The 27,571-nt window shown below is 43.0% G+C and overlaps 1 protein-coding gene across 5 annotated transcripts; it reads right to left on the bottom strand.

Moving 5' to 3' along the window:
- Nucleotides 1–27,571, bottom strand: mtm1 (myotubularin 1). 5 transcript variants are annotated; one of them, XM_080877748.1, is made up of 16 exons: nucleotides 27,437–27,571; nucleotides 19,495–19,570; nucleotides 18,672–18,744; nucleotides 18,498–18,592; nucleotides 15,483–15,593; nucleotides 15,175–15,276; nucleotides 14,297–14,380; nucleotides 13,908–14,057; nucleotides 10,548–10,733; nucleotides 8,049–8,231; nucleotides 7,791–7,946; nucleotides 7,609–7,656; nucleotides 7,333–7,425; nucleotides 5,603–5,716; nucleotides 4,359–4,535; nucleotides 1–3,808 (listed from the first exon to the last, which is right to left on the bottom strand). In XM_080877748.1, exons 2-16 carry the CDS (start codon nucleotides 19,543–19,545, stop codon nucleotides 3,614–3,616), a joined length of 1,818 nt encoding a protein of 605 aa, XP_080733874.1. In that variant the 5' UTR covers nucleotides 19,546–19,570; nucleotides 27,437–27,571; the 3' UTR covers nucleotides 1–3,613. The 5 variants fall into 5 exon arrangements, with proteins under 5 accessions (XP_080733874.1, XP_080733876.1, XP_080733873.1 ...); XM_080877750.1 differs by lacking the exon at nucleotides 27,437–27,571 and adding an exon at nucleotides 26,874–26,991 and having other exon boundaries at nucleotides 1–3,805; XM_080877747.1 differs by lacking the exon at nucleotides 27,437–27,571 and adding an exon at nucleotides 26,874–26,991.

A 27,571-nucleotide genomic window follows, 5' to 3' on the forward strand; every position in this document is an offset into this window, starting at 1 on the left:
AACACTTTAAATTAATTTAATCAGAATTATTTACAGAAAATGAGCCTTTCAACAAACCAATTAAAAGAAACACGTGAAATGTTTTCAGATTTCACCTTTTGTTTAGTACACATTTTGTGTGTATTCATTACAAAGCTGGCTATAATATGACACAAGCCCCTCAAACTACAATCCCCTACATAAATGAAAGCGTCTAACTGAAATGAACAATGGCAGAGGACGTCTCACAGACCAGAGTCAAGGATCCACACGGAGCTGGTGGCCTGACGCCGCCGCTCCTCCTCCTCCTCCTCCTCCTCCTCCTCCTGGGTTCGCACGTACAAAGCAAAAAATGCCCTCAGAGATAAAACCAAACACTTTGAACCGATGGAGCAGAAATCCAAAATTTATACCAACAATTTCTGAACCAATATTACTTTCCTTTTTATAAAACTGTAAGGTTTTACACTACATAAAATATTTGTATTTTACAACAATAGAACTTTAGACAGTAAAATAGGTTTTGATTGAGGTAATTACATTACATCATGGTGCTTATACAAAGTAAAAAAAAAAATAGATTCTCATTTGTTTTTCCCAAAATACAACCAAGAGCCCAACACACACACTTCTGTCTCTTTCTGCCTCCGTGGTCACCAAATACTTCGGGTCACGTTGCACCTCTCTTTGCACACAGCAATCAGCTTGCACTGCCTCGCTTTTCCAGAAAAGGTTCAACTTTGGAATTTGTCACACATGCAGGTAGTTTATTCTCTTTTATCCTGACAGTTGCTGTATGATCTCCCTTCTTACGTTAGAGCTACTTTTAGAAAAACAGTAAAACCACAAGACAAGTTCTCCAAGCTTATTACAGGAAACTGATGTGCGAACTCGCCGTGTCCTACAGCTGTCACACAATGTGCATTTACAGGCTGGACACTCTAAAGGTTTATCACCGATTCGCTCCAGGTGCTTTCAGTAACTCTGATTTTTTTGCCATATTTTGGACACGCTGGGGAAACAGAGGGGCTAAATAAAGCTGATGCAGGAAAGTGCTTTGCACTGACAAGCTAAAGGTTGGCTATGAAGTCAAAGCACAAAAGCAGCAGGGTTAGCTGAACACAAAGAGAGTCAGTGAGGTTTGCAGACTTTAGAATAAAACTGTGTGAGTCTTTGTTGGACTGATGATCAGCCTGTTTTGTAGTAAACTGGCATAAACATGTTGTTGTATAAAGCTCAGGTAGAATAAAACAGCATCAGCCCATTTACCTTTTACATGGCTGAAAGATTCCTTAAAATCAAACAAGGAAAACATTTTACACGCTGCAACATGAGCTGGTTAAGCATGAGGGGAAGTTAACTTGGTCAGTTGAGGAAGGGTTGGGGTTAACTAGCAGAGACCCTGTTTGCCTCTAAAAGCATCTCAAATAAGATACAGCGCAGCTAAAGTCTCTCTGTAGAGGTGAAGGTGATCCAAGGCAGAATCTGGACATGAATCGACGCGCGTTAAAAATTACGATCGTAATAGAAATCTGCAGAATGGGCTCAAACTCCAGTTTTGAAGACATCAGACAATCGACTTTAGAGCGTAAAGAAACAAAAAGGAGAACATGACCTGTGCAGGGTTTGTGGGTCTGTGTGACGTGGAAGAAAACAGAGTCAGTTTTTCCATGAATCCATAATTTCATCGATGATGGATGAGCACTGTAGTGAGAATCCTGATAACAGTAACATTTATATGTTTGTGATTGTTAAATGTAACTGTTTGTAGGAAAGAACTTATAGGACTATGTTGCTAAAGGTATCGTCGCGAGGCGTCATCTACTTCTGTTTCCTGCATCACTCTCAAAGACTTCCACCAGTTTCCCCTCCCACAATGCAACACTGCCAGGCTGAGATCTGCATCCAGTGCTGAGTGAAGTGACTGGTTTCAAACCCCACAGCTGGCACTGCCAAAGTAACACAACGTGATTGACGTGTTACGTTTTCCTGGCAACAAGAATGACAGCGCTCCAGAATCGATGCGTCACCGCGGTTGGATGATTGGAATAAAGTGGAGGAGTCACTGCGATTGTAACAAACTACCATTCATCACAGTTTGTGTTAACTGTGATAAAGACGTCATATCAAATAGTTAGAATCAGTTGGTGCGAATAAGAAAAACATTGCCAACATTCCCACACGTCCGAGTTGGACGCTGACAGCACCTGAACATGCTGCTTGGACAGTTTTCATACGTATCCCAGGTAGAAATTTTAAACCCGCCTGAAACAACGAAAAACGATCATGATGAGCAAAGTAACCTTTTTTTAATCATTCGATGTAATTGGAATGAGTTGATCTTTGTTGGAGAAAAGAAACCAAAACAAAAAATTACAAAACGGTGAAACAGGCGTCCAAAGGCACAGGTGATCACTCACCCTGCTCTCGAGTTGGTGACCAGCATGTTAGCACGCTGAGACCACGATGGGCCAGGACTGTACTCTGTGTGTGTTTAGTGAAAACGTTTAAATACAGGAAGTGATCCGGATCAGAGGCCAGCACCACGTGACTTTCCTTTACTCTCTCGAGCACCTGAAATATATCCTGTATCAAAGTTGCATTCATACGTGTTGAATGCTAATTAATTCCAACCAAAGTCATTGGCTAGAACTGCATTTGCTTTCAGTGATGTAGCATATAGCAGTGGCAAACATACGTGGCTCCAGATTTCCTCCTTAGCTATTAAAAAACCCCAAATGCCCCAAAACGAGACGCAATATTTACATGTAGCTGGAAATTAAACCGCCGTCCACTTGAGAACTCTACGTCTGCTGCGCTTCGGATCACCGTACGCCTTCAGGATAGAGAACTCAGCAGCAGGAAGTGTAAAAAGTGTTGTTGTTTGTTGGTACAGGACACAAACAGCTGTGACGCAGGCAGGAGCCAGCTGACAGACAGCAGCTTTCTCTCTGTCAAATGCACATCAGTTTATTTCTGACGCTAAACCCGAATCGAACAAACAGGAAGTCTCCTGATTTTGCTCAACCGACCTTGACTCGTGACAGCTTAGTCTTTGGCTACGCCTGCAACCTGCAACCTGTCTTTACCTTGATTCATTTATTTTGCCCTGCATGCTGACCTCTGTAAACTGGGTGTGGCTGGAGCTCATTAAACTCTCCTAAGAAGACCTGAGGTAAAATTTCTTGTGTAATCACGACAGGATAAAACTGAACTTCAGCTCTGCTCATCTGCCTGAATGAACACAACGGTGTGTGTCCTGTGTGTGTGTGTGTGTGTGTGTGTGTGTGTGTGTGTGTGTGTGTGTGTGTGTGTGTGTGTTCGAGCCCTTGGACTGAAAGCTGCTCAGTGTGTTTAAGGCTTCACTGTCTGAAAAGTGTGTTTAGAAAAGTCTCGAGACAAGGCTGTACTGTGACATATTGCATAAATCACCATCACGTGGTATTAGAGTTAGACAACACTAGCGCCATCAAATCTAAAACCTATTCGCAATTTTCTGTTGTTCAACAGTTAGGGCTGCACAAAACTAATTAATTCCCTGCATGTGCAAGACACAAATCAAACTGAAGAAGGTGTAAGTGCAAGTTAGCAAGTATTTCTGATATCTGTGCATGCGCGAGTGCGTCACCAGCCCTCAGAGAGGAGTCTGTAGGTGTGTGTATTGCTGTGATGGGGTGGAGGTGGAGGAGGAGGTGGTGTTGGGGGTGGGGCTGTTAGCCAGATGAGAGGAAGTGGACGAGTCGGACAGCTGCAGCTGCTCCAGCTTCTTCAAGTATTCGTCTCTGAGGGCCAGCAGCTCCTTGTAGCGCTGCTCCACTGGACTCTGCTGCTGGAACACACACACAGACACACACATGCACGCACACGCACAAACGCACGCACACGCATGCAAAGTCACAGGTTGTACACGGGAAACTCCATATTGCAGCATTTGCTTTGAATATTGATTCTCAGAACAGGAGAGTTTCTATAAAGTCAGTTACAGAGTTACTATAATGAACCACATTTATAAAAGAATCATTCATCAGGTCTTTCTGTCTGTAAATGTAAACGATGCCTTCTGATGATGTTGTAAACAGAAGTGGTCCTAGCACTGAACCCTGTGGAACTCCATAATTAACCTCAGTGTGTGAAGGAGACTGCGCTGAGGTCTAACACAGAGATGAGTCCACTGTCAGAGGCCATAAGACGATCATTTGTAACTAAAGCTGTTTCTGTGCTGTGATCTCAGAGTTCTGAGGTTGATATATCCAGATATCCATTATCTGGCAAGTGAATCCAGATAACAGATATACAATATTTGGAGTCCTGTGCAGCCGGCCACATGTTTATCCAGGCAAGCTTGCAGCATATTATAGCAAACACAAGAGCAGTCCTACCTGCTGTCGTATGCGTGGGTTCCAGCGGATGTAGTACGCTACCCAGAGCTCTAGGTGGCGCATGCTGGCAACAGGGTAGAGAACCCTGCCAGATTCTGGGGTGTAGAAGGGGTTTAAATACATATCCACCTTGCTGTTGACCAGAGACCACAGAGACACCGTCTTGGACCTCACCTCCTGCACCACAGAAGAGTTTCAGTGTCAAACACTTGCAGCTGAAGCACACGACATAAGTATGTGGACAGTGACACAGTTTTGATCATTTTGTCTGTGTAATTTTAACTTTCTTAGTGATTTTCTTTTGTAACACTGTATTTATTTTGTTGCATTGATTTCCATGCTTTGTAATACACTAACTTCCCAACTTTGAGTATAAATAAAGTATTTCTTATCACATTAACTGCAGGAACTGCAGACATTTTTATACGTAGTTCCTTGATTTCAACTTAACCTTCCAGACAGACAGCAAAACCTCGAGGAGTTGCCAAATCCATGACCTGGACATGGACTACTACTAAATGAACAGCACTGTATATCCTGGAAGACCATGGATGACAGTGAAAGACTGCAGGACCTCTCTATTTCACAACATCTAGCCAGGTCAAGAACACTTCTGAGCTGACACGTGTATCACTGACAGTGTCTACAGTTAAGAGGCACCTTTATAAATATAAACACAGTACAATGTAACAAGAAGACCGGATTAGGCCAGAAAACAACTAAAAGAGTCAGTTGTGGGAAAACATCTTTGAATGAAATGAAACCAAAATGAAGTTGCAGTAGGACGAATGAAAGAGGAAAACAGGAAAAGGAAAGTTCTTGATTTTAAATGCAAACATGGTGATGGCTGGGAAGGTACGGCTGCCAGGAGAACCAAGTCACTGCTGTTAACGGCTGACATGGATGCTGACAGAAGCAACGATGGATTCAGCCAAATACTGAAAACCTGATTGGTGATGCTTCACCATGGAAACGGATAATGAGCCAAAGCATTCTTCAAAGGACACCCGAGAGTTTCACAAGGCAAAGAAATTCTGTATTTTACAACAGCCAAGTCAGTCACCTGACCCGAACACAACGAAACATGTGATTCAGCTGCTGAAGACAAAACTGACGGCAGCATCCAGTCAGCCTTAAAGTCTGAGAGGCAGTAAAAACTCTCATTGGGCCAAACTCTGTATTACGAGGACACAATTTTCGCATTTTTGCATGCATGTACATGTTATATGTGCAGGTGTTCTTACATGCTGGTCTCGTACGCTCTCGCAGTTGTACAGGAAGGTCCCGAAGCGACAGCTGTAGAGGTGATCCAGGATCGTCAGCAGGAGATGCTCGTTAAACTCGAAGGCCGTAGGGAACTAAGAGGTGAGAGTGACAATTCAAAGACTGAGTCAGTAATCTGAGACGTTAGTGAACATACAAACATTTAGCAGTGTTCCTGTCTTTTTGTTGGGATGTTTCCTTCTCTCTTTTGTCAAATGCATGAAGTCAAACAGCATTTTGAGTATTTTTGAGCCTAACCAGAGCAGCTCAGAGTGGGGGAGTGTGTGCCTGAACCAGCAGGCGGCTGGTTGGTCTGTGCAGCTGGACTGAGAAGAGTTCACAGTGTGCTGAAATAAAGTGAAATCCAGAGCGTAGCAGCCAAACAGCCGAGGAGGTGAACGTGGGGTTTCACAGTGCTGTTTACCACCTTTGTTGGTTTGATCTATACAGACAGTCCCACTGAGACGTGAGAGGCAGACAAACATTCAACTTACAACAGGAACGAGCTCTCAGTGACGATCGATGATGATTTTAGCTCAACGAAGCCAAAATTCATTTTGAATCTTCTTCTTCTGTAACGAGCTGTTATGCTGTTTGTTGCACTCTTTGTTTATTTGTTTATTCTCATTCATATTTGAACTATACAACAATCTGTAATGAAATTCATCCGAAATATTTGTTTTGTCCAAACGTCTTCAAGAAATGCTGCCTCTGCTGCTGATGCAGACGAGCCTCCTGGGGCTCCGGTTTCAAACTAAGCATGAACAGAGTTAACTGACACGCTCTGTTCTCAAGTTATCGGCCCTTCACGAGGTGTCGGGTTCAGGGGTCTGCTCTATATTATTGGAAATATGGTGCCGCTAGCTTCATCGGGTGACAGCTCCAGCTCCAGTATGCAGACTGGGAGTTGGAAATGAGTGGCGTGCCCACGTGAGGAAGGGAATGCATGCCGGCCTAAATGGAGGCATTAAAGTATTTGTGGGTCTTGTTCATTAGTGACAAAAGTAGATGAGTGATAGAAGTAGGGAGTGGTAGCTTAACAAAGTGTCTGCTGGGTCTGCAGTAATGGTGACACTCGATACCAGTCTGCAGTGGTGGAAAGAGAAGAGGTCCGTTTAGTGAATTTACTCTCCCGTTCTTGTCAGTGGCCACAGACGATGGGTAGGGGCTGAGATGAGAAGGAGAATGATGAATGAGGCAGATAAGAGTGCCTGAAATGCCCGTCGGAGGGCATCTGGGATCTCTCTCAGCGATATGTTTAGGAGCTCAGTCGGGCTCTGGGTAGAGCCAGGATTCTAAATAAAAAGGCAGAAGATTAGACCGACTCCTGGCTCCTCCTAACTGAGCTATTTTTGGCACGTCCAACTGGGAGGAGGCCCCAAGTTAAACCCCGGTCACACTTGATTATTGACTAGCTTGGAAGACCTGTTATGCCAAAAGAAGAGCTGGAAGAGGAAGCTGTGGCATCTCTGTTCAAGCCCTTCTGCTTTTCCATGAGTACCTACCTACTTTAGTCTATGTTGATTCAGGAGCCTGCTCCTGTGCACGTGTTGACAAACTCAGTGTTGCTACGACTGTCACAGGAAACCAGCCACGGAGGGTGTCAGGTCGAGGGGTTATCTACAAACTGCTAGCTGCTGTTTAACTACAAAGTGCAACATTGTTACGTTCCTACATTCACGCAGTGAGACGACTGAAGCGCTGCACGTACCTGTTTAGTCATCTGCCACACACAGTCGATGAACTGAACAAAGATGGGTGATCGGTCCTGATCGGCATGGTTTTTGTCACCATGTCCTATCCTCTGAACACACACACACACACACACACACACACACACACACACACACACACACACACACACACACACACACACACACACACACACACACACACACACACACAGATCAGAAACGTTTCCTCCTGATCAGTCGTCTTAACTCATGCGATTGAATATATTTCAGAAACTAGATGGTGAAAAACTTACGGAGGCAAATTTGTGGCCGAAGCTGATCCATTCCTTTTCAATCAAAACCTAAAAAAGACACAGATGAAAAAATCACAACTTTTAAATATCAAACAGACATCGTGATGAAATTAAAGCCCGCTGTGCTCCTCATATCCTCTGTGAATGTCTAAGCTCATGTTCACGAGGGTGAAACGACTGACCTGGAATCCTCTGAGAGTGCGATAGTGGCTGTCCAGCATCAGCATAGCCAGAGAGGTGAGCTGTGCAGTTCGGTCCCAGCCGTCACTACAGTGAACTACTACTGAGTTCCCACTGGACACTTTGTCTGCAACTTGGATGGCTCCTGACAACACCAGCTGAGTACATGGATTGGCACAATGCAATAAAAATACATTATTATAACAAGGTAATGTAAATGGACTGAGCGCAGTTATCAAATGCATGTAGAAACCTCTCACCTTGACATGTTCCAACCAGTGTGTAGACTCTAGGCTGGACAGCCAGTGGGATTCCTCCACGTTGGGGTAGACGATATCTTTGAGTTTCTTCTGGGATTCCCTCATGACGTGGATATTCTGGATGTCCAAGAAGATGAGCTCTGCGTTTTGGTACTCATCACCCTCGTAGCCTCCTCCGGTGGCCTGAGGAGGAGGCACAAACAGTGGGCATGCATCTCTACACAGATGTGTATAACAGTATCAGTGGAATTAACTGGGTAAGAGACTTTTGTTAATGTTTGGGACTAATGATGACAGAGCTCTAACTCTTTTAGGGATCATCCTCCAACATAATAAATATTTATTATCCCAATAACCTGTCGCTGGTTATATTAGACTCATTAGCATTGTGTCGCAGCAGGTTCAGGTAGACAAAGGTTAAGAGAGAGTGTGATGGAAGTATCCACAAAAATGGCGTTTTATAGAGCATTTGGTTGTTTTTTAAATGTTTTATTGTTGTTTCATTTTGGCTGAGTGTTTTTTTTGCCCCACTCACAGATCACCCAGCATCATACATACAGTGGCTAATCCCTCTTCTAATACCTGAGCAGGTGGGACTCACAGATATGAGCAGAGCAGAGCTGGTGTGCCATAATAGCATAAAAGTGAGCGTGTCAGCAGTGCAGTGTAGGCCTTCGCTACAACCTCCTCTGTGCAGATCCAGCTGCAGGTTCAAGAGTATTTGAGAGTTTGCTGACTGAATGGCTTACTGGTGTTGGGGCCCTTGGACCTAGGACGCTGGGAGGCAGACACACCCAGGACCAGAAGGCTGGACTAGAGGTGAGGTGGTGGTGTGGGGTCCTCCTCCCTGCAGCTCTGCACTGGCCCAGGTCTCCTGGGTCCACCTGTGGCAGTCTGTTGTTGCAGACCTCTGTTTAATCTTGTAACTGATGTTTGTTTTGTGAGTCTTTTGTTACAGATGCAGCAGATGGAGATTTCTCCACTTTTATCCCCCCAGCCCACCTTTCTCTATTTCTCCACCACTGCTCCACCTTCACAGCGTCTGCTCCAGCATCCACAATAATGTGAATAATAACAGAGTCTACAGTGCTCAAAGCAAGTATCTTTGGCACAACAAAGCATCCGCCCATCATCACCACCAGACCCTGATTCTGTTGCTAAAACTGTCAGAAAGAACAAGTTAGAAAATCCTACATGTGACTGTGATGACTCAACGAGGAAAACCTGAGTGTCGGCGCCTGCAGCCAGGCTAACGACACCATTAGTAGTTGTCTGTTTTATGTTGTGGTTTGAATCTTATTTGTACTGTGTCACTTTTTAAATATATCACCTTACTGCCATAGACAACCAGTCAAACTGTATGACACACATTTAATGGTTCCTCTTTATTTTCATGAGTGTTTACACTGTAGATTCTCACTGAAGGCATCAGAACTATGAATGAACACATGAAATTATGTAGTAAACAACTCAGAACATGTTTGATATTTCAGATTCTTCCAAACAGCCTTTGCTTTGAGTCCTGCTTTGCTCACTCTTGGCGTTCTCTCCATGAGCTTCATGAGGTCGTCTCCTGAAACGGTTTCCAACAGTCTTGAAGGAGTTCCCAGAGATGCTGAGCACTTGTTGGTCCTTTGCCTTCACTCTGAGCTCCATCTCATCCCAAACCATCCACACTGGGTTTAGGTCAGGTGACTGTGGAGGCCAGGACCCATCAGACCAAAGCACAGATGTCCTCTGGTCTAATGTCCACTCCTTGTGTTTCTCAGCAGCTGTTTGACCATAAAGGCCTGATCCACACAGTCTCCTCTGAACATGTAGAGATGTGTCTGCTACTGGAGCTCTGTGTGGCATCTATCTGGGCTCTGATCTGAGCTGCTGTTAACTTGTGATTTCTGAGGCTGGTGACTCGGATGAATCCTCAGCAGCAGAGGGGACTCCTGCTCTTCCTTTCCTGGGGCGTCCTCATGTGAGACAGTTTCATCGTGGTCTTGATGGTTTTTGTGACAGCACTTGGGGACACATTCAAAGCAAACACACCTGATGGTCCCAACCTCATTAAGAAGGCAAGAAATTCCACAAATGAGCCCTGACAGGCTCACCTGTGAGGGGAAACACGTCAGGTGACGACAGCATGAAGCTCACTGAGAGAAGGCCGAGGGTTTGCAGCGCTGCCAACAAAGCAAAGGCTGGAATCTAAAATATAAAACATATTTATCACTTTTGTCTTTACTACATAATCCCATATATCTTGCTCCATATAGGTGATGTCTTCAGTTTGTATCTACAATGTAGAAAGTAGTAAAAAATAAAGAAAAACCATTAAATGAGAAGGTGTGTCCAAACCTTTGACTGGCAGTGTATATATGGTGTACACAGGTGAAGTGCTATGAATAGTTTTTGGATGTACCGTCTTAAATTTGATTAAATTAGTAGTTCACAGATAAATGTTGCAAATGATGCCCGTGGATTGCGCTGATGTTTTCTTTTCCTTCTGACCTTGTTGGCAACTGCGTTGACATTGGGACGAGCGTCGTATATGGTGAGCTTGGTGGTATCATTTGCCTCCCTAATCAGCTCCAGGTAGCGTTCATCGTCCTTGTTCCTTTTACCAGACATGCCAACGAGAGGCTGACTGCAGCGGACGATCACTGCTTGGTTCTCTCTGTGGATCCATGACAGGACCTAAGACAGAACAACAGTAACAAGGATTTACACAACACTTTGTGATACAGCGTCAATGTTAAGAACATCTGTCTGTGAAGGTTCTCAGTCATCCAGGTCATTGAAGTCTAAGGAGCTTGGGAAGAAAAGCATCTGGACTGTCTGCCATCTATAATCCAGTTCTGAGACGCCTTAACGTCCACTCACATCCTGGGCCCTTTGACCTCAATAAGTCACATGATAGGGTGGGGCCAGGTTTCACGATGGGTTCACCTGAAACCTTGGCTGATTGTGACCTACACCTTGGCTCGTTTAATTAGGCAGAGGATCAATAGGGGGTCCATGACCCTCTTGGGGACACACCCACAGGGCTTAAAATCTGGGACTCTCCACCATTTGAAGAAGCTTCTCAGATGAAACGTCTTCAAGAAACTTCAAGAAATCCAGAAGCTTTTCTCCTCAAACATCTGAATATCCACAAACTATGTCAACAAGTCAAACCCATTATGTTCAGTCTGAAACAATCCCTTTGTTTTTTCAAGCTCTAGTTGTGTTTAGAATCTGCATGTCACAAAATACCCGTCTGGACTTCCACTGCACATCTGGATGTTTTTAGCCTGCAAGCTTCCAGTACAAAAACACACAAACAGGTCGTTTCTGTATTGGCTGTCTTGGGTTCTGCTTCCTGCATCAAACTGTAACTGAACCAAATCTGGAGCTAACGTGTGGAAACCAGGGGAAACCTTTAAATGTTATTGGATGGTCAGTCAATGGAAGTTCTCAAACAGGTCAGTAATGACAACCAAGAAAATGCAGAAATCACAGTACAGCGGTCCCTCGTTTATCGCCGGAGTTACGTTCTAAAAACAACCCGCGATAGGTGAAATCTGCAAAGTAGTGAACTTTATTTTTTACAATTATTATAAATGTTTTAGGCTGTAAAACCCCATTTTACACACTTTATAGACTTTTCTCAGACAGGCATGAACATTTGTTTAAACACTCTCAAAGTTCAAACCTTGGTAGAAACATAAGTCCAGTATTAAAGAATGAAACCAAAGATCAAACCCTGTTTTCAGGTCCAGAACAAGTGAATAGAGCAGCTGCCAGAGAACTCAACATTAATGAATCATTAATGAATCACTGGTACGGAAGCAGAGGAAGCAAGACGAATGAGTTGAGTAAAGTTTGACTGTTTTGTTTCACTTAATGCGCCTTATAATCCGGGAAATACAATAATTCTACCTTCCTTTAGCATGTCCAGAAGTTCAACTTTCTGTGTGATGGTTAGCATCGTTCTCTGCCTTCTGGATGCTACATGATGGTCTACAGCCAATCAGGATGCAGAACACAATACGCAGTAAAAAAAAAAAAAAAAAAGTATGCAAAACTGCCCCAAAAAAATCTGCAAAAAGTGAACCGTGTTATAGCCAGGGCCCACTGAATATAGTCAGGCCCATCAGCTAACACGCATCACTTAAGCAATGCTGTGGTGGGTATCTATAGCTGCCAGTGTAATCTGGCCACCAGTGATTACTGATAATGTGATTGCTAACAAGAGTAGCAGGATGAATTCTGGGATGTACACAGCTATACTTTCTGCTCAGATTGAGCCAAATGCTGCAAAAATGATAGGAAAGTACTTCACGGTGCAAATTTATAATGAGTAAAAGCAGACTGCTAAAGCCAGAGAAGTGGGTTATTCTTCAGTGCCACGATACGCCCCTTAATCTCAACCCAATAGAGCAGCAGCTGCAGGAGGCTACAGTAACAGCCAAGCTGGAAACACAGCATCAGGGTCTGCAAAGTATTTTCATTCAAGTATTAAACAACAATGGTGATGTGCAGAGCTTTGGTAATAGACGGGGTGACAGATGAGGCGGGAGGTTCCACACACTGTGATATTTACAGACCACAGTGTGACTTGTAGTGGGAGCAGGGAGGTGTGACAGTGAAGCTGCAAGAAAAAGAGCTAGTGAAGGTCGACAAGTTTAAATACCAGAGGTCAACCATCAATGAACTGTGCAGGCAAATTCAATTTACTGTATATAGCACCAACTACAGCAGCTGTTGTTGGGATTTTCTTGCACCTCAAGGTCAAAAAAGCTTTTAGCATGCAGTCAGAGTGAAGTGAAAGATGGCAGCGTAACTGAAAGTGAAGATTTAAGATGGTAGTGAGACCTGCTGTGACATAAAAGAGAAAAAAGACAGGAGGACAAGCTGGAGTTACAGATGCCTTTGGAGTGACCACAATGGACAGGATTAGGAATGAGTATATTAGAAGGACAGCTCAGGTTGAGGTTCGGTGGTCTGGAAACAAAGTTCAAGAGGGAAGATTAAGAAGCTTCGGACACGCAGAAAAGAAGTAAAACAGAAGGACCACAAAAAAGGAGGACGTGGACAGGACAGACTGTGAAAGAGAGCCAGAGATTAGGAATAACTAATAATTAAATGCAGAGTGAGGGAAAAAGAAACACTGCATGCATCATGGGAGTCCCCGGCAGCCTACACCTACTGCAGCATAACTAAGGGAGGATTCAGGGTCACCTGGTCCAGCCCTAACTATATGCTTTAGCAAAAAGGAAAGTTTGAAGCCTAATCTTGAAAGTAGAGATAGTGTCTGTCTCCTGATTCCAAACTGGAAGCTGGTTCCACAGAAGAGGGGCCTGAAAACTGAAGGCTCTGCCTCCCATTCTACTTTTAAATACTCTAGGAACAACAAGTAGGCCTGCAGAGCGAGAGCGAAGTGCTCTAATAGGGTGATATGGTACTACAAGGTCATTAAGATAAGATGGGGCCTGATTATTTAAGACCTTGTATGTGAGGAGCAGGATTTTGAATTCTGGATTTAACAGGAAGCCAATGAAGGGAAGCCAAAACAGGAGAAACACACATGAATACATGTCTTCTGCCTGCTTCATTATTACTGAATGTCAGATAGCAGCCCTGTCACGGTGAAGAACCAAGTCCAGTTTGACTCCTAACACTAGCTTTGGTAATTTTACACACCAACTGACAATGCAAATGTTTTTAAAATGCAAACTTAAACTAATCAGCTCATCCTGTTCAGAAACACAGTACAAGTGTGTAACAGTATCTACAGCACCATGAGGAAGTACAGCACGGTATGCGTTCAAAGATCTGGTCTAACTCAAAAAGTCTTTCCTATACTTGACAGCTTAGTCTTGCCCTCACCGGTATTCGTCCTCTTGACCGGAAGGCAGCCACTTTTCGGAGGTCCTCCTCTTTACTCTTGTAGGGTACGGCCAGCACAGTGGGGTAGGTGTCACACAGATCATAGCTCTTATTGATGAATGATATACGCCACTTGTTGTTGGGTAAACCCTGGAAGAGATAATGATCATCACTGACTCATTTCTTTGAAACTCAAACTCAGCTCTGACTGTTCAGAAGCATCAGACCTCACAGGTCATCAGGTTTTTAACATCAAGGCTTCTGAGGGTGCGTTCGCTTACTGTGGTTCAATAAAAACAGATTATCAGCCCTTATAGAAAACACTGCCGTTCCTATTGTCCTGAGCATTTGTCCTGGGACCCCGATACTGCGCACTTTGTCTTTCTTACCTGCCGTCTGAACTCCTCTACGGGTTTGTAGATGGTCCAGCCAGTCTCAGCATACTTCTCTTGACTCAAATACGCAAAAAGAGGCTGGACAGAAGCAAAAGAGAGAAACATGTCAGACGTTACTGTATACAGTGGCCTTATAGAAACAGCAGCACATGCATTAGAACAGCCATTGTAACAGTAAAGCACACGAGCAGGGAGCGTTTTTCAATATTAAGCCCTATCGATGTTATAATACTCTTGGTTTGGACAGCAGGCAGTTAGCAGAACGAATGAAGGGGCTTTATTGGTCTAGTTTTTACCAGAAACATGAAAGGTCAGTTCAAAGTTGAATGAAAATTCTGCTTTCTTTTTCACGTTCAAGCTTTAATATCCGTGAAAATAAATATTACAGGCTTGTATAAAAGCTATCAGACGCCTAACAAACTGTGGTTACCAACAGCCTCCAAATCAGCTCAGACCTAAAGCCGTCATCACTGTAAGTGTTTGTGCCAAAGAAGAACCTGCTGTAGTTTTACTAGATGATGCAATTTGAAAATAGAGCCTCAGAAATGCTGGAACAGCATTTTTAAAAACAGCACCAAATCACAACAACAGTCACCTCAAGGTGCTTTATACTGTAAGGTAGACCAACAATCACATGACCCCCTATGAGCAAGACTTTGGTGACAGTGGGAAGGAAAAACTCCCTTTTAACAGGAAGAAACCTCCGACAGGCTCAGGGAGGGGCGGGGCCATCTGCTATGATTGGTTGGGGTGAGCAGAAGCCATATGCTCTATTTAAACCCCATAATGTTTATTAGGCTCTGTCAAAATAAGGTGTTCTTCTTTTTCCACACACCAAGTAAAGCAGCAGCAGACGTTAGAAGGTTTCTTACCAGACCGTGTGACAGAGGAAAGGCGTATCTGAAGAGAACCTCAAAAATATCTCTTCTGCTGTGGCCTTCCTGCTTCAGGGCAAACCTCAAATTCCTCATGTCCTGGTGACAGAACAGATCAAACACTTCACGATCAACACACAACATGTAAGACCTGCAAAACAGACACAACTAAAAGAAAGTGTTGCTGTGACACTTTAAGCTACCAGCACATGTATGCGATGGCAGAGATGAGACTTTGTGTTCTTTTTAAATAAAAATCCAGTAACTGTAAAAAAGCAAATGACTTCTGAACATTAAACACACACCTTGCAAGTAATATCCAGGCCGTAGGAGTTTTCTCCCCTGCTTGACGCCCCACCCATCTTCTCCACTCGACTGATGGCACCCAATGGAACGTCCAGCGTCACCGTCACATCCTGCAACACAAAGTATGACAAATATAGTCATGTGACCTCAGCAACAGGAAGCTGTTCTGTTACGCGAGGTCCAGCATGTATTAAAAACAATGCACGACACACACACAGCTCTTATTTAAGAGCATGCAGTGGAATAAACTTTATGCCAAACTTTAGGACCCTCCCAGCTCGTCCCTGTGACCTGACAGGCAGAGAAACACTGGCACCCACTCAAACTGATGAACATTTTAGGATCCTGAAAACAAGCTCCAGGTACGAGCCTTTAGCAGAGGTAAAAAAATGCTCCGCCTCAGGTATGACCACGGAAATGCAAATGTAACGATCCCACTTGTCCCGTACACGTCACCCACTCGGCTGATTTATTGTATCAAGTACTTTGATCTTATTCATGCCTCGCAGTTTTTCCCAGTCTTACCATAAAAGACAAAACGACAGCAGAAACGTTAATGAAAATTTGAGTGATCGTGTCACCAAACATGATACCTGCCCTGACGGCCTGCTCTGCTAAATTAATGGTGAATAATGCATGCTGTGCCAACAGCTCATTTATTATAAATGACTTGTTCTGTAAAACTGGACTTTATAATAATCTGAGATGTGACGGCGTGAGCAGGAAGTCATACATCGTTTAACGGTGTCGTAGGAATTGTTCAGTTTTCTGTCCACCACAGAACGGTTCCTGGTACTAATGCTGTGAGTTTCATATGATCTCTGTAAGCGTAAAGACTTTATCTTCTCCAAGGATAAAGTAGTTTTTCACAGTGTTGATTACTAACATTCATGCTGATGATTAGCAGACAGTGTTGCTGCCTCACCACCTCCGCCTGCCACACTCTCACCCATCTACTCTAAGGACACTCTCAGATCATGGGCCAGTCTTCACACTGATCTTCATCATTGGCTCCTTCCTGTTTCAAACATTCAACAATCACTCCAGTAACCAAGAAGCCCTCTGTGATACCTGCAGGACACCACCTGTAGGCTGTGTGCAGACAGGTCGGGGACAATGCTGTCGACACAGAACTGCGCTTCATCCCTAAAGTACTCCGCTCCCTGTTTCAGCTTCATCTGTTATATCCTCACAAACTTTTGACGGACAGAAAGTTGAAGTCTGGGGAGAATCACATCTAAATCACTAGCACCCCTCAGTCCTCGATCGTCTGCCCTTCTACACAAATAACTTCACTGTTAAAACGTAAAGTTTGCAGACGACATAACGGTCACTGGACTCACCGAGGACAGTGATGAGTCCAGTGACTCTTATTGTAAAGCTATTAACTCTCTCTCATCTTTAATATCACTCAGTTTCAATTTGGTGTTTTACTCAACAGCTGGGAGAGGCTCCAGCGTGACGCTAAACTGGCTCAGCAGGAGAAACTCACAATGATAACTGGAAAATAAACACATTTACTGTAAACACACAATTACAAAATTAGCAACGGATACTCGTGTTATAAATATAGACTCAATAACAACACACAATAATGCCTATATTTACCTGGTAACATGTCACACATTCAAATTCACCATGTAAAACTAGCAAAACGACTCACAGCGTCCACAAAAAGCATCCACACTGGTCCCAAAATCAAAACTCGTATCACGGATCACGGTTTAAGTCACGGATCAATTTTCAGATCAGCAAAAAATGAAAAAAGACAATAAAAATTTAATTTGCCATTTTTTTTTTATTTAAGTATTTTTGCCCATTAAATAACATTCAACTCAAGACTCATTCCAAGCATTTATATAAAAACAAATTAAGGTGCGACGTCGGGCGTATCTCACGTATCTCACGCTGTGATGTAACGAGCGGTCGCGGTCACATGGCTTCCTGTTGCCCTGGAGGTCCGCCCTCCTGTAGTCAGGGCTACAGAAGCGCCCGGGACAGCTCAGCCATAACTTTAGACTTTGCTGCTCATACATGCTTGGACGATATTGTCACTGAAGTGTGCGCGCGCCAGGATATCCAATCGTGGCCTCACGTCTGCATCTTTAGCCCGGTCAGACTGGGCAGCAAAGGCTGCTTAAACGCCGCAGATATCAGCGGTTGTTGTGCAGCCTTCATCTTAGCTCCTGTCACATCAGGGTGACGTCATGAGCCGCCCGGCGTGTTGCCAGGCTCATGAGGCTTCCTCGTGCCGCACCGTCGACAGACTGTGGCGCTTTTATCCAGCCTTTATATTTTGAACATTTTACATTTTAATAAGACAAACACAGAAGTGATGGGTTTGGTGGCATTTCTGAGTATGATGTTGGTTCCCTATCACAGTATGTCATCACAGTTAAAACGGATGCAGACGTTAAACTTGAAAGCAACGTCACAGCTGCTGCTTTTTTTTCCATTTAAGGCGGTCCGCCAAAATAAAGCCTTTTATCAAGGCAGCTTTTTCAGGTAGTAACCCACAGCTTTGCTGCATCCAGGCTGGATTACAGTCACACACTTTATGATGGAGTTAGTGGCACGTCTGCAGGTAGTTTCCAAAAGCTGCAGCGCATCTTTTAACTGGAACAAAAAAGTCTGAGCTCATCAGCCCATTTTCATTTCACTCCACCTTTGATCCTTTTTAAACTTCTTTTATGTGTTTTTAAACCTCCTGCTGGCCCGTGACCGTGCTTCGCTGTAGCTGCTCCAAAGCTGCCTCTTCTCTTTTTGTCTTTATGCTCTTTGTATATGTGCAGCACTTTGTGAACCCTGGTTTTTTTAAGGTGCTTATAAATAAAGGTGGTAAATGCTAAACTTAGTCTGTAACAGCTGAACAAAGCAAAAGTGCAATAACAAGAAAACTCAGAAAAAACTCAGCGATGCTTCACAGCGATGGTGTTAGATACGGTGTCTAATCTAATCGAGTTGTCACACACACACACACACACACACACACACACACACACACACACACTTACAGCATCTGAGCTCTTGAAGTAAAGTCTGAAGTTGGTGATCAACACTTTGCCTTTCACGGCTCCACTGAACGGACAGATGTAGATTATGTCTTTATCTGGAAAGACAGGAGAAGAGTCAGAATATGAGAAACTTGTGGAGCAAACAGTCTTATTCATCAGCTGCACAGGACTCACCAGTAATCCTTTCCTCTCCAGGCAGCAGGGACACGTCAGATAACAATTCCATCTTCAGAGACTCTTTGCGGGTCTGCAAACACCAATATCAACATACATGACTGGTTTGAACCTGCAACGATGTCAAATCGGCCAAAAGCAATGTTTAAAATAACAAAAGATTTTTAGCTTTTATTGCAATTTAGCCCCGCCCTCATTTATTAACATTCAGTCAGTCACCTGATGAGTTTGTAAGTCTGCTCATTGTTTATATACAAACACTGTTTGACAATATTGTGAAACGTTTTCGATTGTTTCAGATTTTTCACAGATTTTCTCGCCATGTTTGCACCATCACTCTACTTTCTGCAGTACAGCACTGTTCAGCTGATGCTGACGAGGCTTTGGTACCACAGTGTGTCCAGCACTGCTTACTGCAGACAGAGGGGGCTGGAGCTGTAGGAGCAGCAGCTTCTGCACTGCTGCAGAGCAGCTTTAAACTGTTAGCCCATGTTGTCCCTGAGAAAGACCTTTTGTATCAGTCTGTTTGTGTAAACTTACCTTTTTCTAACCTTTGTACCATCTTAAACTGTTCATGTGACTCGACTGACTTCAATTGTACCAAATAACTGGAATAATTGTTCTAAAACTTTTCAGCGGTAGTTACAGTTAAATGTGTTATTCATCTAACTGGCAGTTAGTTATCACAGTAATAGAAGATCAGAAAAAAAGAAAACAGGAACAGAGATTTGGCTTCTTCTGTGTCACACTGAACTCTACATCTTTTAAGAAGCGCCTTTGACACAATCAAATGCACAACACAGACACACAAACGCATACTTACAGGGGGCGTGTGTGACTCTAAGATGTTGTACACTGAAACAGGTGAAGCCATTGCTGAGGGAGGGAGTTTCCACAGGCTGAGGAAGAGAGACAGGACTGTGAGGGCTCTCTGTTCATGATGCCAAAAATGAGATGCTAGCAACCTTGATCGCAGCTCCAGGACCTGAACAGGACTTTCACAAATACTGCTCCTGCAGTAAAATTGATATATCCTAATAACTGTTCAATAAAATGAAATGTTGTTTTTCTAACACCAATTTACAACAACGATCGTCTCAAGACTTGTAATTGGACGGTAAAGACTCGACTTGGTGACAGTGGAAAGGACGAACGCTCCAAACACAAAGACATCTGCAGCAGAGGGTCAGCAGTCTGCCACGACCGGGCAGCAGGTGAAGTGAAGGACAAACCAAACACTGAAGGGCTGAGACGGTTCAACACAGATTCTTTGCTTTCACACAAGGCTCTGTGGCGCCACTGTTACCATGGAAACGCCAACGCGAGCGACTAGAAACAGACCGTCCAAGAAGACAGAGCACCTGTCTTTTATTTGGCTTTGAATCTACTTGAGATTATTTCTATATTTTTGCATTTATAAAAAAAATAAAATGTTTGATGAAACAAACGTTGCAATTTCTAAAATAGAAGCCAATCCCAGTTTGTTTTTAAACACCAGCCTTTACTTTGAGTATTTATTATTGCTCATTAATAAGGAAAATTTAAATAACTCATTAAAACAGTCGATAGCTGCAGCTCTACTTAGCATAATCCAAAATCTTAGCCTAACTGTATGAGGAGAGCATTCTAGATTACAGTGAACCTATTGGGTAAACACTGACTACTAAAATGTTAATGTTCAGGTGATATCCTGTATAATATGTTGTTTAAGAGACAGGCCTGTAGCTTAGGATGGAGAGCAGGTCACCTATGAACTGGAAGGTTGGTGGTTCAACCCCTATCTGCTCCATTTCCTCGGGCGAGTTTCTAACCCCCAGGTGCTCTCGGATGCATCCATCAGAGTAGGAATGTGTGAACGTTAGATGGAAAGATAGAGAGCACAGAAAACATGGTTGTGTAAAGCGCTTTGAGTGCTCAGAGTAAGAAAGCACCATATAAGAACCAGTCCATGTACCATTTACAAAGCAGTGAGCTAAAGTGCATTAGCTGTATTGCTGGGTCTTGTCACTCAGCAGCACTTCCTGTTATCAGGTCACTCACTGATGCAATCTAAATGTTAGAAAAAACATTTTGTTAAACTCTTTGCACTGCAGAGCTACGTCACTTACCTCCAACAAACAATCAGCCTGCGTCAAAAACATGTTTCCACAAAGGCAGGAAGACATGACGCCAGAAAGCACAGTAAAAATGTCAGATTTAAGCAGCTGATTAAAGTAACTGAGCCTCTCTACCAACATTTCTCTCAGTGCCGTGTTCAGTCGCATTGGACTGGTAGCTACACAAGTTGCACATTTCTGGGACGCCAAACAAAAGCGTGAGCAAAGATACCATCTATCCACTGCACTGCATGACAACACACAAGGGAAGATTTTATTATTTTACTTGAAATGTAACAATAGTATGAAATTAATTAAACACAAGTAAAATACTTGTAATTACATAAGTATAAATTACTTATAGGCTGGTTCACAGGTTTGAAGTCTGTCAGTTTCCCAAATCAGAACTAGAATCATATAAATGCATCACATGCAGCATTTAAAATGTGAGCATTATTTATCACCTCTGTTAAAGAAATCTATTTCAAGTTTCCCCTAAAGTAAAACTTCAGTTGTTAAATGAGTCAAATCCGACTGATCGTCTGCAAACACAGAAACAAAGAAAGTCAACTCTAAAGTCGCTGCTTCTACATCCTCCTCTGACACTGTGGACCACCGGGTCCTTCTACCTCAGCTCTACATGAAACTGGATTAGAGGCACAGTTCTGACCTGGTTTGAATCAGACCTGACAAACACAAGTTGTTTTGTACAGGTGGGAGCATCGCTCACTTGTGGAGTACCTCAAGGGTCCATTCGGGGCCCACTTCTCTTTTCATTGTACGTGTTGCCTCTAATTTCTATCTTTAGAAAAGATCGGCTTTCTTTGCCGTGACATCCAGGTGTTTATGCCCATTCAGCTGAAATTGTCTTAGTGACTTTAAGTCCTGGATGAGGATAAATTTCCTACATTTTAATGAAAGAAGGACCGATTTCATACGCTTTGGTAAATATGACTCTTGTGAGTCTTTTGGCTCCTTACAGTCATGTTGCTGTAAAAAAATTTGGGCATGACTTTTAACAGGTTTCTTAAAATGGACCAACAAATAACAGTCATCACGACAGTTTGTTTTTATCAACTCAGAGTCACTGAAGAAGTAAAGCTTCACCTCTTACAGAAGGAACTGAAAATAAAGTTCTTCATGCTTCTAGCACTTGCCGCCTGGGCTACTTTAACTTTGGTGTTGAACAGTTATCTTTATCTTTAGTCCAGAATGTGGCAGCTCGCCTCTTAACAGGCGTTAGAAAGCATGCACACATCACCGCGGTCTGAGGTCATCTAACCAGATGCTCTTAAGTAATCCTGAAACCAGATTAAAACAGAGAGGTGATCGAGCTCCTGCATCTACAGCACCAGAGCTACAGAATCAATACCACGCCACAGCTGCACAGCTCAGACACTGCACACATGTAAATCTTTATTAAAACACTTATTCTCTCGCTGTGACATCATCATAGACGGTTGCATTTTGTCCAAAAATAAATTTTTAAATTGTTTTTTTCTACTTTTTTATGTTAATGTTAAGTATTGTGTTACATTTTTCTGAAATTTTTTGTGCAGACTTTTTAGAACTACATCATTTCAGTGTACAGCAACTTTGTTGTTTTAAATGTGCTACATATATAAATTTGACCTCGAGTACATCAAAACCACCTTTTTGCTGTCAGGCGTCATCGAATGGTTTCAAGCGGCAGACCTGCAAGACTCAAGGATGCTGCATCCAAGGATGCAACAACGTGCATTAATGGAGGTGGAAACAGTGACATCGCACCGCTGTGAGGCTTAGTTTAACACCCAGACTGATAATATGCAGTACAGCCATTAAAACTATGTGCAAGACTTATGATATAAATAACGATTACAGCAAACTAGCATAAGATATAAATAACTGGTGTCGTCTAGTTGAGGAGCTCAGGTCTTAGCATGATTACGACCTCACAGACTGTTTCCTCTTGTACACGCTGCCTCCTCTGGCTCTTTCCTTTATCTTGAGTCTGACATATGTGTTTTATGTGTTTGAGTCACATACAAATGATGTAATGGCACCTTAACAGCAGGCATAAATACAACTGACTGTGAGTCTGCATCTGCAGGCAAAGAGACTGATGCAGTGGGCATACTGGGACCATAAGTGTCTCTTTTGTCCCAGCTCCCTGCCCTCAACCCTCACTGGTCGCAGACTGGTCCTGCTGGAGGTTCCTTCCTGTGCTCACAGGGGGTCATTTAATTGTTGGAATTGTCTCTATTATTGTCTTTACTCTACAATATAAAGTGCCTTGAGCACATTGTTGTTGTGATTTGGCGCCAGATAATTACAACTGAACTGAATTAAACTGAGTGGCGAACAGTCTTAATTTGATAACGAGCGTGTGTCGTGAGCAGGGTTATTATCCTTACTACAACTGAAACTAAAGAAAAAACTCAAACTAGATACAATCATGCCCGAAAGACTAAAACTAGCACTGAGACTTCTTTCTTTTCTTTTTTTAGATAAAAACTGAACTGAAAATCGACTCAGGAAACCAACTGAGACCAAATTCAACTCAAAACCAAAAGTCAAAATGAAAAATGTAATAACACTGATTGTGAATCAAGATAGTAAAGAAACTCTCCCTTCTTAATCCTGCGACTTCAAAAATCAATCATGTGAATAAGTTTCAACAAATGCGTTCAAAGAAAACAACAAGACTTGAAGTTAAAATCTTAAATCCCACTATTAGAGACATGCCACCTTCTCTGTTACACTGAGTCACTGACAGCTGTGTTACAGAGACAGAATGTAACTAAACTCTACTGAAAATCATCACATTACATCTGACATATGACATGAGAAAACACAACAAATGAAGAACGTCTTCAACTAACACTTCAGAGCAGAGTGTCACAAAGATTGAGTTTGCTTCTTGGTATAAAATACTGAATTACGTGTCGTCTCTATCTCCTGTAAGGGGGATTGAGATGACATCATCTGTGTGTCCAGGGTTGTTTGTTTGTTTTGTAAAACTATCAGTTTGGGGCACTTTAGCACAGACAGAGACTTGTCCTCAGGACTCAGTGTCGCTGTTTTATTTGACGAAATGAAATCGTGCCGCGGACTCGAGTCTCAGCACCGCTGAGCTATTCTTCCTCTCTGTGTGTTTGTGGATGCTCTTCCTCCTTTCTGCGGTGTGCAGCCTCACAGCGTGATGATGCCACCACCAAGCCCAGCTTTGCCTGGTATTAACGAGCAGTGAGCAGGCCCAGCTCATCAAAACAATGAACAGTTTCCCTCTTGCTCTCAGACTGTGAAATGGAGTTTGATGAAAGGGCTAAACAAGGTCCTTCACTGTGCACTGCCTAAGTGCAGCAACAATACAGGAATGTCTGTGATCTCTGCCACAGCGCTCCTGGACATACCAGAACCTTTAGGACTTTTTCAGGACGTTTCACAGACGCAGCAACTGAAAAGTCATGTTTCACTTACACTTAATCTTCACTAAATAAACCACAAAGTGTTCAAACCATTCTAAACCAGGTTTTAAAGCAAAACAGTAAGTGGACTCGAAAACATTCTGACTCAAATGTACATGAAACCAGCAGCAGTGAATGCTTCCTCATTTTGTGAAACGCCAGGACAGCAGGGTGGAGTAACAAGTAAAAACCTATGAAAAAATATAGTGTGTCATCAGTAGGTTTGAGAAAATGAGAATAGCTGCTGTGGTACGATATGTTTCAAGTGTTTTATAGCAATACATGTGAAATACTCTGCATAGGACTGAAAGTGTTAACACTACTCATTCATTTCATATTAGGTTAGTCCGTCTTTGATTCGACGGCCCCTGATTTAAGTCGGTATTTTGGGTGTGAATCTTCCCAGTCACACACTAAACAGCACCATATTTAAGGTGTTAATGATTCTAATATTAAGACAATGAACAATATTTAAAGTTGTAACCACAAACACAATCCCTTTAGTTCCTAAATCACTGTGTACTGAGAGTTTTTGCAGTGTAATAATAAACTCTGCAGCGTCGTTTAGGATCAACACCTGTGTAATTGAAACACTTGTAAAGGAGACATTAAACACTAAATGCAGAGGCTAATTGACACAATGGAGCCCTGCTCTCACAGCCTGATGCAGGTATAGCACTGTTTGTTAGCTGGATTTAACAAATAACAGCTTAAAGTCTGTTTTAGAAACATGTGGAGCTCCGTCTTCACTGGGATGATTTGTTATAACCACATATATGCTGTTCACGTTCACTCTGTGTCTCTTTAGCAGTGATTCGCTCGTCGTTGTTCGGCTGGCTGCACTGACAGGAGGAAATCCACCTGTTGGCTGTTTGGTTGAATAAATGAGAACAGAGAGGAGCCTGTTTGACTCAGGTGACAGGTGGATGACCGCTGCATCCGGCCTATCATGGAAAAACTCGAGTGTCAGACTGCAGCTTGTGGGTCTGGTGACTCAGACAGCATCTTCTCCTCCACACTGTCCTCATTTATAAACCTGAACATTACGGCTAACAGCGTGTCAGTGCAGCTAGCCAAACAACGAGGAACCCCTGGTCAAGAGACAGAGAGTAAAAGTGGACAGTGTAGCCTTGGTTTTAACATAAAACTCGTTGTTGCAGCCCGGGGAAGAACAAAAGCTCTCCTTGAACTGATTTTTAGTTTCAGGCTTCTTAAATCCCCTGAGCTATTGGGTCTATTACAAGTTAGCTAACATAAGCTAATGTAAGTCTAGGTCTAAGTGCACGCTCAGTCACCAAGGTAAGTAAATCTGTTCATCTGGACGTTAGCACTGGGAGAAATGTTTGATCAGTGGTTGTTGATCAATGGTTGTGACAATTTGCATATTCAATGAACAGCCCATTGTTCCTTCAGTGGGCTGGTTTCAGTCATTGTGCAAATGTCCTGTTTATAAGGTTGGAAACCTGCAGTCAGCTGAGACTGAAGAAGGACGAGTGACGAAACGTTTCTCCCGCTGAAAACATCCAGATGAACAGATGCAACCTTTTGGTCTGCTGATGGAAACCAACCAACCGGTGACTTAAGGGTCCGCACTGACAGAAGATGGCGCTAAATATGCTTTTAAAACTTGAAGCACTTACTTCTTAAATCCAGCTACACTGATGGTTATATCTGTGTCAGTTTTTGAGAGCAGAGCTCAAGGGTGTAAACTTATGCATTTAGTGTTTCATATTCCTTTAAAGAACAAAAGAAATGACACTTTATAAAACAAAACATGACGATATTGTTGTTTTTAAGATTTTAATAACCTAAACCACTCGCTGATGTGGGCAGTGATCCCTCTAAACAGAGGCCGGCGCAGTAGGTCGAGCCCACAGCCATAACAGCAAAGTTTCTATGTCTAAATATGGCTGCTCGTTTAGATCTACAGCCATGTTTCTCCTCCAATGATTTCTGTGCACAAAGCTGTTAATTCCACGCGTGACGTGCCTGAACGTGGTCAACACTGAAGCTGCTTCTGACTTTTAAGAAACTCGGCAACTAGAATAGAATAGCCTTTATTGTCATTGTACAGAGTACAACGAAATTGGAGTGCCACTCGGCAACTAATGATGATTAACATAACCAACAGAAACATTTTACTTAGTAAAAGCAGTCTGCATCTGCAAGTGTTTTGTTTTATGTGGGAGCAGGGTGACATGAAGCAGCATTGTCGCGTAATAACGGGTTAATAAACCTGCTTTCACTCCTGCCTTGGTCAGCTGCTGTGAAACAGAACAACACACAAGGAGCCGCTTTCGGTGCCCGAAACCAGCTCAAATATTCCCAGCGCAGGCAAAGTGTGGCTTCCAGTCTTTTTACAATTCAGCGTCAAAGCTGGGAAGCGTCCATGGAAAAATCTGAGCACTGCAGGAAGCGGAGTGAGAAACAGACAAAGCTACGCCGAAACGCCTTAAATGAACTTTTTTAACTCAGCCATTCCAACAGACACAGATGTGCACCAGGAAATAGAGCAGGCCTACACGGGAAGACAGCTCGTTCCCCCCGAGATTCACGCGTTCCTGATTAACAGAGCGCGGAAACCTGCGACAACGCCCTCCGAATAACACTTCATATATACTCAGGTGACCTCGTTCCGGCCAGATGTCTCAACTTACCCGCAAATTGCGATTCTCCCGTGGCTGAAAGTCGGCCTGTTTCCCTCAAGCTACAACAGGAACTCACTCTAGGTCACGTGCCGGCCTGTCATGGCACGGATTGGCTGGTTGTCAAAGGCTCGCAAAGTCTCGAGGGAAATGTAGTTTTCGGACGGCTTGGCCTACACGCCTCATTCGGAGCAGGTGTGCCTGTTTTTTATGTTGACATGTACATACATGTTTTATACTAACGTAGATATGGTTCCTCCAGCTGAAATCAGTTAGTTTTAAACGTTATAAGCTAAATATTGTGCTGATGTCTAATTCTTTGCTTTGTTTTCTTGGACTCTACTAGATTAGCTCTATTTCACATTATCGCTTATTTATTTTACCAATTTTTCCGGTATGAATCAGCCATTTCAGCTCCCATCTCCTCCCTTTAATAGAGACATAGTGGTTCTTAACGTTGAGCAATTGTCCCTGAGTTAAATAAGCTGTTAAGAAAATGGTTCAGTTCTTGTAAATTATCACAGTGTATATACAATTAATTAGATGTGTTAATTCATTTTGGCAATAGTACGCACGTGATTAGCAGTCTCCTTGTATATGCCAGTTTAGTAAAACATGTATTAATTACTCCTGTCTCAGAGAAGCCACACACCGGACTTGGATCCTGCAAGGTGAGTACTAGTCATGAGCAGCAACGGTCACATTGCTGC

This window comes from Rhamphochromis sp. 'chilingali', assembly GCF_963969265.1.
Source record: "Rhamphochromis sp. 'chilingali' genome assembly, chromosome: 1".
NCBI lineage: Eukaryota > Metazoa > Chordata > Actinopteri > Cichliformes > Cichlidae > Rhamphochromis > Rhamphochromis sp. 'chilingali'.